The following is a 17,154-nucleotide window of genomic DNA, read 5'->3' on the forward strand; positions in this document are numbered from 1 at the left end:
GACTGGCCGGCTTTTACTTCCGCTGCCACCATTGCTTCTCTCCCACAGGGTGACATTGACGAGGTGGTCCGTGTCTTGACCTCGTCAATTATTTCTGCGGCCGAGACTGCCATCCCTCGCTCTTCTGGACTCCCTCGGAGGAAGTCTGTCCCCTGGTGGTCGCCGGAGATTGCTGAGGCTATTCGCGACCGTAGGCGGGCTCTTCAGCGTCATAAGCGGCACCCGTCTCTGGAGACCCTCATCGCCTTTAAGAAGCTCCGTGCCTTGTCCCGTCTTCTTATTGCACGGCGTAAGCAGGAATGCTGGGAGAGCTACATTTCATCCTTGGGCTCCCGTGTCTCCCCGTCGCTCGTGTGGTCCCGCATCCGGCGGATTTATGGATACCAGACCCCTATGGGTGTCCCTGGAATCTCCCTGGATGGCGCTGTCTGCACGGACGCCGCCACCATTGCTGACCACCTTGCCACGCACTTTGCTACGAGCTCTGCGACTGCAACTTACCCTCCTGCCTTTCGCCCTCTAAAGGAGCGCGCCGAGCGGACGCCGTTATCGTTCCACACACGTCGTTCTGAAAAATACAATGCTCCTTTCAGCGAGAGGGAATTCCTCGCTGCCCTCGCCAATTGCCCTGATACAGCGCCAGGACCGGACTGCATCCACGCGCAGATGCTGAAGCATCTCTCCAGGGACTGCCAGAGACACATCCTCACCATCTTTAACCGCATTTGGAGCGAGGGCGTGTTCCCGTCGCAATGGCGAGAGGGTGTTATCGTTCCCATCTTGAAGCCCGGTGCGGACCCTCTGGCGGTGGACGGCTATCGCCCCATTACACTAACCAACGTTTTGTGCAAATTGCTCGAACGTATGGTGGGGCGGCGTTTGTGTTGGGTCCTTGAGTCGCGCGGTCTCCTCGCTCCATCCCAGGGTGGCTTCCGTCAGGGCCGGTCTGCTGTGGACAGTTTGGTGCGGCTGGAATCTGCTATCCGTACGGCCTTTTCCCGCCGTCAGCATCTCGTTGCTGTATTTTTTGATCTGCGGAAGGCATATGACACAACATGGAGGCATCACATCCTTGCTACGTTGCGCGAGTGGGGTCTTCGTGGTCAGCTTCCAGCTTTTCTTCAAAACTTTTTATTGCGCCGCTCTTTCCGGGTGCAAGTCGGTGCCGCCTCTAGTTCATCTTATATACAGGAAAATGGGGTCCCGCAGGGCTCGGTATTGAGCGTTTCCTTATTTCTAGTGGCCATTAATGGTCTGGCTGCAGCTGTGGGGTCGTCGGTGTCTCCTTCTTTGTATGCCGACGACTTCTGCATTTCATTTAGCTCAACGACTACGGGAGTCGCCGAACGCAGGCTGCAAGCAGCCGTTCGCAAGGCGGCATCATGGGCTCTGACTCATGGATTTCAGTTCTCTGCGGCCAAGACTCGAGTTATGCACTTCTGCAGGCGTCGGACGGTCCACCCTCATCCGGAACTTTACCTCGACGGTCACCTACTTGAAGTGGTGGACACTAGCCGCTTCTTAGGACTCGTCTTTGATGCCCGGCTCACATGGGTTCCTCATATTACTCAGCTGAAGCAAAAGTGCTGGCAGCACCTCAACGCCCTCCGCTGCCTGAGCCATGCGTCTTGGGGTGCAGATCGCAGCACGCTGTTGCGATTGTACAGAGCCCTTGTGCAGTCCAGGCTTGATTATGGGAGCCTGGCCTATGGGTCTGCATCGCCCTCAGTGTTGACGTTGTTGGACCCCATACACCACTGTGGGGTTCGGCTTGCAACTGGTGCTTTCCGTACGAGCCCCGTGGATAGTCTGCTGGTGGAGGCCGGGGTTCCCCCGCTGCGGATTCGCCGCCACCGACTGCTCGCCGACTATGCTGTCCATGTGCATTGCTCACCGGGCCATCCCAATCATCGCCTGCTTTTCCCTGCCAGGGTCCTCCCTGTGCCCGACCGGCGACCTAGGTCTGGGCTTTCCATTGCTGTCCGTGTCCAGTCCCTGCTGTCGGAACTGGGGTCGTTCCCTCTTCTGCCGCCCTTCCGGGCCTGTGCACCCACGCCTCCCTGGTGTATGACCCGTCCGTCCGTCCGCCTGGACTTGGCACGGGAACCCAAGGACTCGGTTCCGCATGTGGCCCTCCGTCACCGTTTTCTTGCGCTCGTCGCCTCGTTTTCAGGCTGTGAGCCTGTCTACACTGATGGTTCCCTGGTGGATGGTCGTCCTGCCTACGCTTTTGCTCACGCTGCCCATGTTGAACAGCGCTCCTTGCCGGCTGGCTGCAGTATTTTTACTGCAGAGCTGGTGGCCATATTGCGCGCTCTTGAGCATATGCGTTCCTGCTCAGGTACGTCCATCGTCATCTGCAGTGACTCCCTGAGCAGCCTCCAGGCTATCGACCGCTGCTATACCTCTTGTCCTCTGGTATCCTTTATTCAGGAGTCTGTTTTTGCCATTACCCGCTCTGGTCGTTCGGTGGTCTTTGTTTGGACGCCAGGTCACGTTGGCATCCCGGGGAATGAACGTGTCGACAGGCTGGCCAAAGGGGCGGTCGACGCCCCCACTTTGGCGATCGGCCTCCCGGCTCGTGATTTGCAGCTGGCGTTGCGCCGTAAGGTGCTTCAGATGTGGCGTGACGAGTGGCGTAGCCTGACTTCTCCGAATAAACTGCGGGCTGTCAAGGAGACGACCGATGTGTGGCAGTCCTCCCTGCGGGCTTCTCGCAGGGACTCTGTCATTCTGTGTCGGCTCCGCATCGGCCATACCTACCTGACGCACGGACATCTTTTGCGTCAGGAGGATCCCCCCCTGTGTCAGTGTGGGTCCCGGTTGACGGTCGCCCACATTTTGTTGGAGTGTCCCTGCCTGCGCATCCTCCGGCAGACTTTTAATCTCCCGGGCACGTTGCCTTTGGTTTTATGCGACGATGCCTCAATGGCTGACGACGTTTTAAATTTTATCCGTGGTAGTCCTTTTTATGGTTCCATTTAGGGGGGACCTGTCCCTTTCCCTTTCTGTGTATCTTGTCCTCGAGTGTCTCATTGGTTACAGATTTTAATGTGTGTATTCGGATGGTTGACTCTTTCCCAATTTTTGTACCCATGGTCAGTCAACCAGTCTCCGACCCTCTTATTTTCTTCCGTTTCTTTCTGTCCAGTGTTCGTCTGTACTCTTCTTGTCTCTAGTGTTCGCTGACACATTGGTGTTCTTTCAGTGACTGGGGGGAGGGGCGTCTACTCCCCCCTTGGGGTTTTACCTGTTCCGTAAATTTTGTTTCGCCGGTTTTTTGGAATGGGGGACTGATGACCTTAGCTGTTTGGTCCCCCTTAAACATCCCAACAACAACAACAACAATTATCTCCTGCATCGGAGACCCAGGTCAGGGCTTAAGATTGCGGTTCGCGTCCAATCTCTTCTGTCTGAAGTGGAGTCTTTGCCTTTACCACCTATACTCGATGTCCGTTCACCTAAAACTCCATGGTGTACACCTAGGTCAAAGCTTCGCCTGGACCTTTCACATGGTCCAAAGGACTCGGTTAACCCACAGCTTTTTGTCACTTCCTCTCGACTCTTGACGTGTACTGAGACCAGGAAGTGGTTTTCACTGACAGCTCAATGGTGGATGGTCATTTTGGCTTCGCGTATGTTCATGGAGGACATATTGGACAGCACTCCTTGCCAGATAGCTGCAGTTTTTCACTGCAGAGCTGGTGGCCATTTCTCCTGCTCTTGAGTGCATCCACTCATGCATCTCTGTGACTGACTCCTTGAGCAGCCTACAAGCTATCAACCAGTGCTACCCCAACCTTCCCTTGGTAGCGACCATCCATGAGTCCATCTATGCCCTGGAATGGTCCATTTGTTTTGTAGTGTTTGTGTGGACCCCAGGCCACGTTGGAATCCCCAGAAATGAACTTGCTGACAGGCTGGTCAAACAGGCTACATGGAAACCGCTTCTGTAGATGGGCATCCCTGTAACTGACCTGCGATCATTATCACACTGCAAGATTTTTCAGCTTTGGGAGACGGAATGGCATATCTCTGTACACACAACAAATTGCGTGCCCTTAAAGAGACTACGAATGTGTGGAAGACCTCCAGGTGGGCCTCTCTCAGGGACTCTGTGGTTCTCTGCATTGGCCATATGTGGCTAACACATCGCTACCTCCTCCGTCGCGAGGATCCACCTTGGTGTCACTGTGGCTCACATATGACTGTTATCCACATCTGGTTGGACTGCCCACTTTTAGCCGCTCTGGGGTGGACTTTTAACCTTCCCAGCACCTTACCTTCGATAATGGGCAACAATGCCCCAACAACAGATTTAGTTTTACATTCTATTTGTGTGTGTGTGTGGGGGGGGGGGGGGAGGGGGATTTATCGTGCCATCTAAGGGTGGGCATTTAGCCTTCTCTCTGATGTCGCCACCCTCCCTCCATTTTAACTCTGTCACACTTTCTTTGAATTTGTTTGTCTTGGTGGTTGTCTTTTCCCTACATGTGTTTGTCTCACCTTGTCTTTTTGGGGTGGACATTTTAATGTGTTGCAGAGTGGTTGGCTCATCCTGATCCACCAGCCCAGACCACGTGCTTTATGATTTTAATACCGTCTTCTACTTTTCCTTGTGTTGTATGTTTTCCCTGTTTTTTGTTCGTTCCATTCGTTTTCTTTTTGGGTGTGGTCTTGGGTGTTTTTGTATCTTGAGCCTTGCTTGCGTCAGGGAAAAGGTACTGATGACCCCGTAGTTTGGTCCCTTTATACCCAAACCAACCAACCAACTAACTTATACTGAGTCAACATTTTCCACTATCACTCTTCATTTCCTTCAAATTCATTTGCAAATGGTATCTATTAAGAAAGACTATAAGTAAACTTCTGTATAAACTTTTATTTTTTCTTATTTTACTTGCCTGGTCATTTTGTAGGATTTTTATGAGAGGAACTAGTATATTTGTGTGACTCTTTATTTAAATGTATTTGTTCTTGGAATTTTAAAATTTGACTTCTTTGTGTTGCTTAAAGCCTCTTGTGTCCACTGCTGACTCTGAGTAACTATCTCTGTGGCACACTCACACTGACTAAAAAGGCCATGATGAAATGTACAGGTCTTCCTTCAATCTCTTTTATCTCCTCTATTAATTTTAGGCTGTTTAGTAACTCAAGTACTGGTCAGAAATGAAGATTTTGTAAAGTATCTCTGTCATAGATAAATACTTCCTTATAATTCTTCCAGTGAATAACAGGCAACTGTTTGAACTACTGGTTTTGTTTGATTATTACATGTCGTATCACTCTGCTTACATACTCTTAAATGTTTTATGATTTTAGTTGATTTATCATGAATGGTGTAATCAAACAATAGTGTGTCTTTGTAGTTGTCTTCCATTGGAATCTACAAACACCTGTACATATGTAGATTGTTCTGACCCTCTGAATTTGAAACCACATTCAGCAAGTTACAAGGGCCAACAATGAAAATGTCTCTCAGTCAATAACAAGACATTCTGGTCTTTCAGACAAAGCATAGAAGGAGAAATGGTTTTGAATGATGTATGTGACTAAAAATACTAACTATATTTTGTATCTTCTTGTGTCTGGCTTTATATCTACTACAAATGGTCTCTACTAGCAATATGATAAGAAAGGAAGAGTGTACTTTCGTACCACTTTCATTTCTCCCCTTTCCTGTTCTATTCACTAATGTGTTAGAAGATTAACAGTTGGTAAACTTCCATACAGTTCCCCGATTTCACCCTTGTAGTCATTTTATGAGATACATCTGATGGCACAGAAATAACGCAGTAATTTCAAACTACTATAATTAGGTTTATTTTGGTCATTATAAAATGTATTTACACAAATGCAGCCTGTAAGTTAACCAATTGAAGAATTGCAATTCTTAAAAGATATCGGAAAGATGGTGTCCTCATTTGTGTACACACATTAAAAGTATTTCCTTAAAGTTCTCCTCAACTTTTGTCAAAGTGTCCCGTGAAACAGCAGAAATTTTTTCATATATTGCAACCTTTAGAACATTGAGTCAACAAGGTTTGCAGCCATATATTTTGTATTTTGAATGACCCCATAAGAAATAGTCAGAAACAGACGTGGCAAGTGTGCCGGACAGTGGAGACCACCAAAACGTGAGATCAAATATTGAGAAAACATCTCGAACAACGCCATGAATCACTTAGCCATTTGGGCTGTGGCTCCATCATTTTGGAACCACATTTCTGCCACGTTGATCCCCAAAGCCTCAAGTTGCGCCCACAAAAAAGTGTGTAGTATTGCGACATAACATTCAGAATTTAATGCTGCACTCATGCCACTGTATTCTTCAAAATAATTGCATGATTACAGGTTGTTTGAAATATCCATACTCATACCTTTATTATTCAATTTTCTTCCTTCCTTTGCCATACAGTTTGTCTGTTATGATTCTTGTAACATACCCTGTGATAGGCAGTCATAATTATATTTTGCAAAAGAGCAGATAACAAATATCAGAATTGCTGGAAGTTGGAAGTGTCCTCATGTACTACATTGTCATAGCATATACTTGAAACAAACATAGTGGTTGATGGTTTGCATAGGTAACTTAATTTGTGTGATTAAATCTTGTCCTTCACCTTGCAATATCTAGATGGTTTTACATCTGGGATCTTCCCGTATTATCATCTAGAGTAAAAATTAATTAGTGTGGAAAAAGTAAATCAGGTTTTAACACTACTACTGCAAGTTCGTGTCTAGTATAACGCTCTATTGCACTCTAGCGTTTCCCTCTGGGATGATTTTTTTGAAGTTTGATCGTGTGTTAACCTAATAGGAAGAGGGTATCAAACAATATTTTTGTTTCTATGGCAAGTAATAGAAAGACTAACAGACTGAGTTTTGGAGATAAGGAAAGTTATAAAATGCATACAAATGACATAATCGATGGTCACCAACCTAATTAGGCATAATACTTTGAAACATTTAACTTTAAAGAAAAACGAACATGGGTTGCTGAAGTGACTTTTGTTAATGCTGCTTTTCAATAGTACAGTGGATACACACAACTAATGAATGAACTACGTAGTGGTTAGCAGTAGATAGCTTTTACACAAACCAGCAAACATAGAGAACTAAATAATACTTCACTCATAGTAATAAAAGTTAATATTGCAATCATTAATTAATTCAGTACTAATTCAACATTAAGATGTTACTAAAGACACACTCGACTGAAATTGGGCATGGAAAGAGTTCTGATTTCAGCTAACACTTACATACCACAAATGAAATGAAATAATCCTACACCTGTATTTATTATGCCTTCATTATTAGCAATGTCACAGATGTCTTTTAATAGCAACGAAAAACCCAGTTATCTTTCAATTTGAGAATAGATTACTGTGGGGAGCCATAAACTGTTACTTTCTCTACTTGCAAACTCGTGACACCAATTGCAATTTAATAACATTAGTTTTTTAGCCCCACTTGCAATAGATTATGTTTTAAAGCTTTAACACAAGTTAGTCAAATATTAAGCTCAAACAATTTCAGAAAATAGTTCATAATACTAATCAATTCAAGTTACTTTTCACCATAGTCCAATATAAGCGCCTTTCTCACCACCTGTGAAGCAGGTAGCAACAACATTCAAATATTTTAGCACTGAACATTAGCACCTTTAATGCAACAACAAACCATTTTACTTTCAGAAACATGATGCTTGGTTATCTGTACATTAAGGACAGGACCCTGTATTGGTTTTTGATTAGGACAAAGTTTAAGGTGCAAACACAGTTTTATGTCACTGGAATTATTATTGGGGAAAAAAAAAACACATCAGTATACCGGTCCATACTGTGATACATATCTGAATTCCTGCAGTTGGTTGAGCAGTGGCGCAATAGTGGTGGCAAGGACGTGATGATTAAGTGGTCCCATGCTCTTGAAGTTGAACGCTCTTTATAAATTCTTCTTGGTGACATATTTCCTTCATTTCAGAGCCATTCCATGAAAACAAGAGCACCATTCGCCAGCCAAAACCACATCCGAGGCAATTTCAAAATAAATTTGCTTCCCGATGCCTCACTTGGCAGCTGCATTATTAACTGTACAACATCTAGCCACTGACTGCGTAACATGCTCTCTCTCTTGCCACCCAGATTGACTGCCAAATCCACCTTTTCCCATGAGCCAAGCCCCTTCCATAGCGGAGGGGGTTCCCGACGTCTTTTAAGTTACATCATACAATTTCCCTAAGTATGAACCAGTATTCAAAGCACAATTTCTCTTTTACGAGCATACATATTTTTTAAAGTTTCATTATTTTTAACCATTATTAAGTTTTTACACTAGATATACTTTACAAACTTCCACTTCCCTCTGACAATTCAAAGATATTAATCAGTGAAGAACAACTACTTCATAGTTATGTACATATAATTGCATTGTATAAACTACTTACAATCGATACTGGTGTTACAAGGTGGGGGAGGGGAGCTTGTATGTACGCAAATGGGGTAGGGAGTGACAGCCTGCATTCACATATTTACTTCTGTCGACCAGGTAAAATATCTTGATGAAGAAAACCTAGCCATATAACACTTTATAAAACAGTTGTGTTTGTTGTGTCATTTCAGGCTGGATTTCCAGGGAACAGTTGGCGTGACATGGTACCAGTGGATGTCAGTGATAATGAAGATGATGAACTAGATGAAGAACAGGGTGAAAATGAAATTTCTTCTTCAGTGACTGGAGAGAAGCTTCTTGACCCTAGAGCTGGGAAGGTTGATATAGTGTTGCCAACTATAGACTTTGATGCTGTTGAAATTGCTTCATTACTTAAGTCACAAATGCAGAAGGCTGCTAATGTGAAACAAAGGAAGGCATTGAATGTTCTCGTATCACAGTAAGTGCACAGATGAAATTTTAGTAATGCTATACCTTTTTTCCTGCTTTGCTGTTCGTGTACAACATGTTACACAAACTTTTAACACTTCAAATATTCTCATTACTATGAAAGATAATAAAGTAAAAGTATTTGATTGCATTGTACAATATAGCTTGCAAACTTGATCAAATAGTTTGTGTACTCTATTTAATTATACAGGCCAGTATGACCAAAGATGGTGCCCACTGATTTTTATTACTTGTTTGTAATTCTTGTTTTTGATTGTAAAGATTGTAACTTTCTTCCAGAAACTGACAGTAAAATTGTAATTGTATGAACTATTAGTGGCCACTATAATCACAAGCCTTACACTATATTGACAATAATAATCACACCACTAACTTCATTTGTTGCAGTCACTTCCCAATTCATGAGCCAAAATTCGGGAAAGATGGCTCAATGATTAAAACAGTGGGCTCCAAGCTAGGAAGAATGGGATCCAAGTCCTCAGATGACCTTTTTTTATCAGATATTATATTGCTCATGAGCAACAGAATTAGTAGGGTATAATAGTTGTTTTCAAGCAGATAACATCAGCTATGAATCTTAGCATGGACACTGAGAATGAGCCTGATCCATGATGGCTCAGCCATTAGCTACAATTCAGGGAGACTGCTCAGAGCAGGTTTCGAGATGGGCATATCTCTCTCCTACCTGACCAGTTGTACAAGTGCCATAACATCCGTTGAATGTGCCTCAAACCCATTCTGACAGTTCAGGGGTGACGGTCACGTGCAATGTGTTGTTGAAAGTGCAGATACTTGTACTGTGCTGTAGGCAGACAAATAGATGGACATGATTCAAGTAGTTTCCTGTGGTCCAGTTTCTTCACACACAAATGTCCTTCACAATGGAATATGTCCACTGCGTGTTTGACCAGTGACCGGCAAGTAAACTGAACTGCCTCACCTGTTTTTCAAGTATTCTTACCACTTCATAAGTTGTAAGGTGTACTATAACTCATTAATCCAGTTGACATTTTTTCCATTGTTTTTGAGCATAAGATATTTGTTTTCCTGTGTCCATCAAATCTTTGTCCCCTGTGACGTACAGTTAGCAGAGATACACCTGATGTATGCAACGAGGAGGAGTGAATTTTTGCTTGGTATGGCTGTTCACAGTTTGTGGTTATTCAGCATTGAATTAGTGAGTAATTTCCTATACTGTGACCTGTCTATCCACTGATACGACTTAGTGGTGGCCCCTGACATCAGCATGTTGTTTCCTGTGGCAGTTGACTGATTTGTTTTGTCCCAAACTGAGGTGCACCTTTGACAGGCTGTTACTTGAAATTCCCAGTGCCTACGTGTAGTGTTACATGCTCATGCACCCACAATGATACAATAAACTGTGTGTTTACCATGTGCATTGACCACCTTGAAGTTGACTGTCACACTTATGCCCAGTCAAGACACAATCCACTCAAGGGGAATTGCAGACTGTTCCATTTTGCAGGGTGGGAGGAGTGCGCTCTCTCTCTCTCTCTCTCTCTCTCTCTCTCTCTCTCTCTCTTCTTCTTCTTCTTCTTCTTCCTGGTCATCTTGCTGCAGCAGAAAGTGTTTCTCCTGAGTATAATGTTTCCAATATTGCTTTAAAGATATTTTATTTATTGACTGGTAGTACTGCAAATTTATATTCACTGTGCAACTACACTGAAAATAATGTGTATTCATAAACCATATTACATCACCACAAAAAATAAAGCAACTTATTATATTGACTCTGCTTTTTGATGTTGCCTCTGCTTTGCGATTGGTTCTAAAATTATGAATTTTGTATTACTTACACAATCCTAGTTCACATCTTTCATTTGTGCTCTGTATAAGGTGCTTAATCTTTTTTATCTTTTGCAATTTTGCGAAACTAGTAGCACCTTTCAAGCATTTTTACTAACTTTCCCAATTCTCTTGACAGATTTGTTACTCTTTCTAACGGCAAGTATCCACTTGGGTTTAAGAAGCCACCAGGATCCACAGATCGTCCCAGTCGTGCTGACCACCAGGAAGAACTCTGGCAAGCAGCAGAAGATCTAATTGGATTTGAAGAAGATCTGCTGCAAAAGAACCCTAATGATGAAGGTGATGATAACAGTAGTCCACAGCCCGTCAAGAAAAGGAAGCGTCCTGATGCCGATGCTGAAACAGTTCAAAGCAAAAGAAAGAAGCATAAATTGTCTGAGGGAAATTCAGAGCACCTAAGTGATTTGCAGAAAAACAGTGGTGACGTAAAGAAACCAAAGAAAGGTGCCCACAACTTGAATAAAGGAAAGAAGTCTTACACAGTTGTTAAAAAAGGTGGAGAGGAAAACAAGGGAAATGAATTAACATCGGAGGGTAATGATAATGTGACATTTAACAATATTGTTGCAGACTCAAAAAGATCTAACATAATGGTACTGTGTCAGAATAGAAATGAGAACAATGATGTACCAAGTAAACAAGTTAATGCTGGAGTGCCGTTACCTGACAAACTTCTGAAGGGAAAGAAGAAAAGGAAACTTAAAGCTGAGGAGAACATAGACACACATGCTCCTGTTGGACTGCCCACACATACAGCTAGTAATGCCAGTCAACCAAGGAAAACTAAAATGAGTAAACAGAATAGCAAAGCCTTCAATGTAGCACAGAATGATGAGAACCACTTCCAACATTCTGATCTGGATTTAGTTAGTGGTGCATCAGACTGTAATCAAATTAATAATGTGCATACATCAAATACTGTTACAGGTGGTAGCAACTTTTTACTTGCTGCTAGGCAGAGTCCAGAAACACGTGCAAAAAAGAAACTAAATGGCTCAATCCATAGAGAAGAAATGGGTTTGTGCATAGGAAATACTCTCCAATCTCTCAGAAACAGTGTAAATGTAACTAAGATGGCCACAAGGAAAAGCCTGCCCTTACAGCAGACCTCTTCACCATACATCCCAAAGAAACGGAACAGTCTTTCATCGTGGATTGTAACAGAAGTATCGCAAGTAAGTCAACTTCTCTGGAACATTAATAAAATTATGTGGAACTTCTGTCAGAGTCTCTCTCTTCCAACTTAGTGTGAGTATAATTTGTGAAAATGAAATTAAAGTCTGTGTATCCACTTTATTGTTTTTTATCGTATAGCTTTGTAATGTTGTAGTTTTATATGGTTTATTTAGACTGATAGACTTTACTTATGTAGTTTTTTATGTAAAAAATTATTGCTAATGAGTTTTTTTCCCCTTAACAGCCATTTAGTATGGACGCAACTACAAAAGAACTTCCAGAATCGACCACTTGCACTGCTACAAATTCTTTGCCAGGAACCGCACCAGAAATGATGAAGAGTTCTGTTAAAACACCAAAGAAAGAAAAGAAAGCAGAAAATGAATATAGTACCAGCCCAAATGAAAATTCTTTGCTAACAACCACACTGGATTCCAACAGCAGTTGTGCCAAAACACCAAAAAGTGCCAAGAAAGTGAACATAGTTCTCAATAAAAATATAGCACATGGTAAAAATTCTCAACTAGTCAAATTTTACTGCATGCAAAAGTGAAAAAAATTCTGTTTTTACTGATTAGAAATGTGGGATAAACCACGACGTGAAAATAAGGTTTATTTTTCACAGGTAACGATCTGAGACATTTTTGACTGTAAGAAAGTTGGGGGGGGGGGGGGGGCAGCTAGAAATAGCTTAGCCTGAGATAGAGACTGCTTTGTTAATGGATTTGTGACATAAAATTGAATGTTTGCTTCATCTGTTTTATATTGAAACTGGATCCCAGTGAAACGTCATTTTGTAGATGACTCTAGTGTTATAGCAACATAGATTTAAATTACAGAATTTTAATAATGAGCTGCAAACAGTTAGAAAGAACTAAAACTTGGAAAAAATTCACATTTGTCGAGGGAGTGGGAAAGAGAAAGGTGTGGTGCTGGTGGTGGCGGTGGCTGTGGCGGTGGTGGTGGCGGTGGCGGCGGTGGTGGAAGTAGTAGTATGTCAGAAATGGAGAAAATTCTGATAAAAAATACAGAGATATGTTAAGAAACTGAGAACAAAAAGGAAAAAAGTAGCATATATTTAAAAAGTGAGGTTTATATTGGAGGCCCAGCAGCTATCTCTGTATCTTGGAAGTACTTAATGAGGATTTGGATGGGATCCACATTTTTTCAAACCATTAAACAATAATGGGAGGTCCTGCTGTTGTAATGCATTCCATGTTCAGCAACAGAATGTTGTTAGGTGGTATTAGTAATTTACACAAAGCACGTTGATGCAGAGACTGTTAATATATAAAGAAGTTATCTGTAATAAGTGTTTTCCTATAACCCATTTCTGCATGTTAAACTATGAAACTGTTTGTTTTTAAGACAACCTTGCATTTTAGTACAAAAATACATTTCTTCTCTTCCATATCATATTCTACAACTGCGAAGCTCAGCCATCTTGCCAGTTGGTGGAATCTTCATTGGAGAATAGGTCCAAGGCTGGCCCTTGGATGTAAGGAGATTTTCTCCCATGCTTGGGTCATCTATGAAGAAAAATGGAAGAGTAGAATTTGATGTGCTATCAAAACCGAGACCGTTAGAGACAAAGCACGTCTTCAGATTGTCAATGATGGGAAAGGAAATGGCCTGTATCCATTTCAGAAGGCGCACCTCATTAATCACATTCGATTTAGGAAAACTACAGAACACTGTTTCTTGATTGGATGAGGATTTGAAATGTGGTCTTCCCAAATGCACCCCCTTAATCTCTGTCACTGGCACACATGCACAAAAAAACAGACATGATAGGGCATGTGAGCAAAAACTACACTTGTCTGACAGTTGACCCTTACGATTGGATTCATGAAAGCATCAGCCACAAAGTTAATTGTAATCAAAGTTTAGGAATACTAGAGTAGAGTCACAAAGACAAAGGTCCTCGAAGACTGTTGTCCTTGAAAGTAGAGCTAGAACAATTTCAAGTATTGCAGGAAGTAGTAAATGTCTTAAACATGGGATGAAATATTGCAGTCAGTCAGTTGTATGTGTTGTTAAAACAAGAAAATTGTAAAACTATAGATGATTTTTATGCATATCTTAAAAAGCTGGTAGAAGGCAAAAGTGTGGAAAAGGAAGCCCTTTCTAATATAGAAACTTTTTAAAGCTAAGCAATGAAAGCATTTGTATTGGATAACTGGCCACATGAATGTAATTATTTGAAAAGTTACTAAATCCGTTAAATTACACTAGTGTTCATTGATAAAGAAAAACTGTGTAATTATTTTTCTTTGTGCTAATGATTTTATCTGTGGCTTGATGAACAGATGATTCAAACTTACTATTGACTGCAAATAAAATACTGTCACTTCATTACGAAAAGTTTCTCATTGAAATAACTGCATAGTTAGCTATCTTGACAACATGCATTTTTATTCTTTGTTTTCTTCAGTCCAGTATGAATTTACCAAAGCTTTGTTAACAGCAAAATTATTATTTTCCTCGATCAAAGGCAAATGAAGACCTGGATTGCTGCAACTATTAATTATTACAGTACTCTCTGATATTCTTTCACAGTAAGGCATACCACAATATGTCCTTGTAGTGAATAAAAAGTGAAGTTTGAATCATCACTGTCCACACAGTACTGACACTTTAAATATCCTTTTTGTTTAACAGGAAGAAACAAAGAAAATTAATTGGTATTTCAAGCAACTCTGTAGAAAGTTGTGATATGCATCTAGATGGCCAGCTTTCTTACAATTCACCATGTCTGTAGGAAGACTCGTGCTATAGTGGTCACTTTCCAATGAGTAAATGGCATTCATATTACATTGTCTTGTATTTTAGAGAGATTGGAAAGGGTACAGATAGGGACATGGCTAGATGCAGTGAGATCCTGAAAGAAATGTTCGAGCAAAATGAAAGATAAGGGTCAGTGCTCTTGTTCTCAGTATTGGGTTTAGTCTAGTCATATTGGAAAGGGGGGGGGGGGGGAGATACATGCTGTGTTATGAAAAATAATCAGTCCTTGACAGGAATAGTTTGATTAAACTGGGAGCATAGTTGGAGATAAAAAATCTTCACACTTTTGAGAAGTTGCTGAAGCAGAGTTTCAAACTAAGGTAACTGTTTTGTTAGAGCTGTGGCTGATCTCATTTGAGTCTAGACATTAGAATCCCTTGGTTAAGCTGGATTCGTGTAAGATGAGGAAAACTGTTGATGGCAGAGCACAGAGTAATTCCATGGAGGAAAAAACTATTAAATTTTTGAAATTAAGCTTAATTTATCATTGTAGCCTAGCTAGACCATATGGAGGATTAAGACTTAAATATGGTTTACACATCAGCAAAAGTTTGAGGATAAAAAGTTAACCAGTTGTGAAACTTTATTCATTCATTGTTCTTTCATTGCAATCTGTTGTACTATTTTGCTGTATAAATTCATTTCTATATTTTGCATTTCATTGTGCAATTCCTTTTTAAGATATTAACGATAACTCATTCATTGTCACTTGCTTGCCAAACAGCTTTTCCTAGAGCCATTGAGTTGAATCAGGCATTTTCTTCAATGCTTTACCCAATTTGTCAGCAGGGTAAATGAGAGAAGCACAAATTAATACTCAAGCTTTCAGAAGTGCTTGATTTTTGGTTTAATGCTTCATTAAGGTTTTCATTGCTCTTAACTTTCAGATATCAAGTTAAATGAAACAATAGATCAGTGAGAAAATAACAATAAGATTCCTACATATTATAGTGGTTGCTGGAATTTCCTTCCTTCTCGTGAGGAACACAGGACATTGTGTTGCGCTGAATGGAATACTTATATTTCTTCAAAGAGTATATGTAGTATTTATAAGTGCTAAATTAGAACTGTGTTCTTCTTGGTCATAGGAAATTGAAGCTATGATTCAGTCTCTAAGAGGGGACAAAAGGAAGTTGTACATTTTAAAATTCCAGACCAACCCTTAATTTTAACTTGTGATATAACATTGTTTCACATGGCCTGTTATAAAAAGCCTGAGAGTGGATGTATTTCATTGTAACATCCAAAATTATCTTCTTGTACTTAACTAATTAAATTGGGCTGTTGTGAGAACAGGGTAACAAGCAATATTAATTTAAGTGCTTTAATAAAGAAAACATTCATTAATGAAATATAAATCACTTTATCTTGTTCCAGATTTTCGTGATTACCCCAAAGCTGTCAAACAGAGTCCCAGTATTCCTTTTGATGCCAACAGAAAACCAGTTCAGGGAGTGCTTAAAGCAGGTCATTTACCAAGTCCTATCAATCCTTTCTATAGAAAGTCACAGAGACTTAAATTGTAACTACTGAAATTGTTTGCACTTAACAATGTTTTTCTTGTAATTGTAAATACTTTTGTAAAGGACATCAATGTAATAAAGCAATATTTTTATTATTTTAATTAATTTGTTGGTTCTTCATGGGAGGCCATAGTTATAAATTCCTGAGAACAACTATATATGTAAACGCATACATAAAAACCTACTCACCAAGTTGAGGCAGGAGTGTGTGCGCGCGCGCGCACACACACACACACACACACACACACACACACACACACACACACACACACACACACACACACAGGTTCATTGTTATATGTGAACAATTGTACTGTGATTTGCAGTTGTTAGCATCTGATGTTTAAAGTCCAATGTTGGATTTTGTTGCAGTAAGTCAATAAGTACTGTCTGCAGGCAGCCACCACAATGACCCTCTCTGCAGTAATAGAAAATTGTTGTAAAGTTTACTCCTACAGAAATGCCATAAAAAAATCTTAAATTCACATATCGAACAATGGAAACTCCTGGTAGGAATATCAACAATGTAGCAAAAGACAGATTTCTACTTACCATAAAAAAGGCACATGAAGTTGCAGACAGGCACAATTAAAAGGTACTTACATAAAGCTTTCGGACACAGCCTTCATCATCAAAAGAGAGAGACACAGCACTCGTGTGCTTGCTTGTGTATGAATGGTGTATGTCTCACTTTTGATGTATTAATGTGTGTTAAAAAGGTAAATAGCAATCTGTCTTCTTTTCATACATTGTTAAATCTTACGGTATACTTTTTAATAGCATCTCTAAGCATGTCAAAAATCTGTTCTTAGTTTTAATTAGGGCCAGAGTTTTACATTTTTTTATTGAAATGCGCAAAATGAATGTGTTCAGGACAGTTTCCCCTTGAGATCTGGCAGGCACAATGCTTTGCATCATGGAAATGGCAACACAG

At 41.2% G+C, this 17,154-nt stretch overlaps 1 protein-coding gene across 1 annotated transcript in view; it reads left to right on the forward strand.

The window, feature by feature from the left end:
- Positions 1 to 16,321, forward strand: part of LOC126354655 (ribosomal RNA processing protein 1 homolog) — a 43,227-nt gene extending 26,906 nt beyond the window's left edge. Inside the window, exons 5-8 of the mRNA XM_050004431.1 lie at positions 8,625 to 8,893; positions 10,850 to 11,909; positions 12,155 to 12,419; positions 16,075 to 16,321. Of these exons, the coding sequence (XP_049860388.1) occupies positions 8,625 to 8,893; positions 10,850 to 11,909; positions 12,155 to 12,419; positions 16,075 to 16,223 (1,743 nt within the window). The 3' untranslated portion in view covers positions 16,224 to 16,321. The remainder of the gene's footprint in view (positions 1 to 8,624; positions 8,894 to 10,849; positions 11,910 to 12,154; positions 12,420 to 16,074) is intronic.
- Positions 16,322 to 17,154: the final 833 nt, after the last annotated feature.

The sequence above is a fragment of the Schistocerca gregaria genome, chromosome 3 (assembly GCF_023897955.1).
Source record: "Schistocerca gregaria isolate iqSchGreg1 chromosome 3, iqSchGreg1.2, whole genome shotgun sequence".
NCBI lineage: Eukaryota > Metazoa > Arthropoda > Insecta > Orthoptera > Acrididae > Schistocerca > Schistocerca gregaria.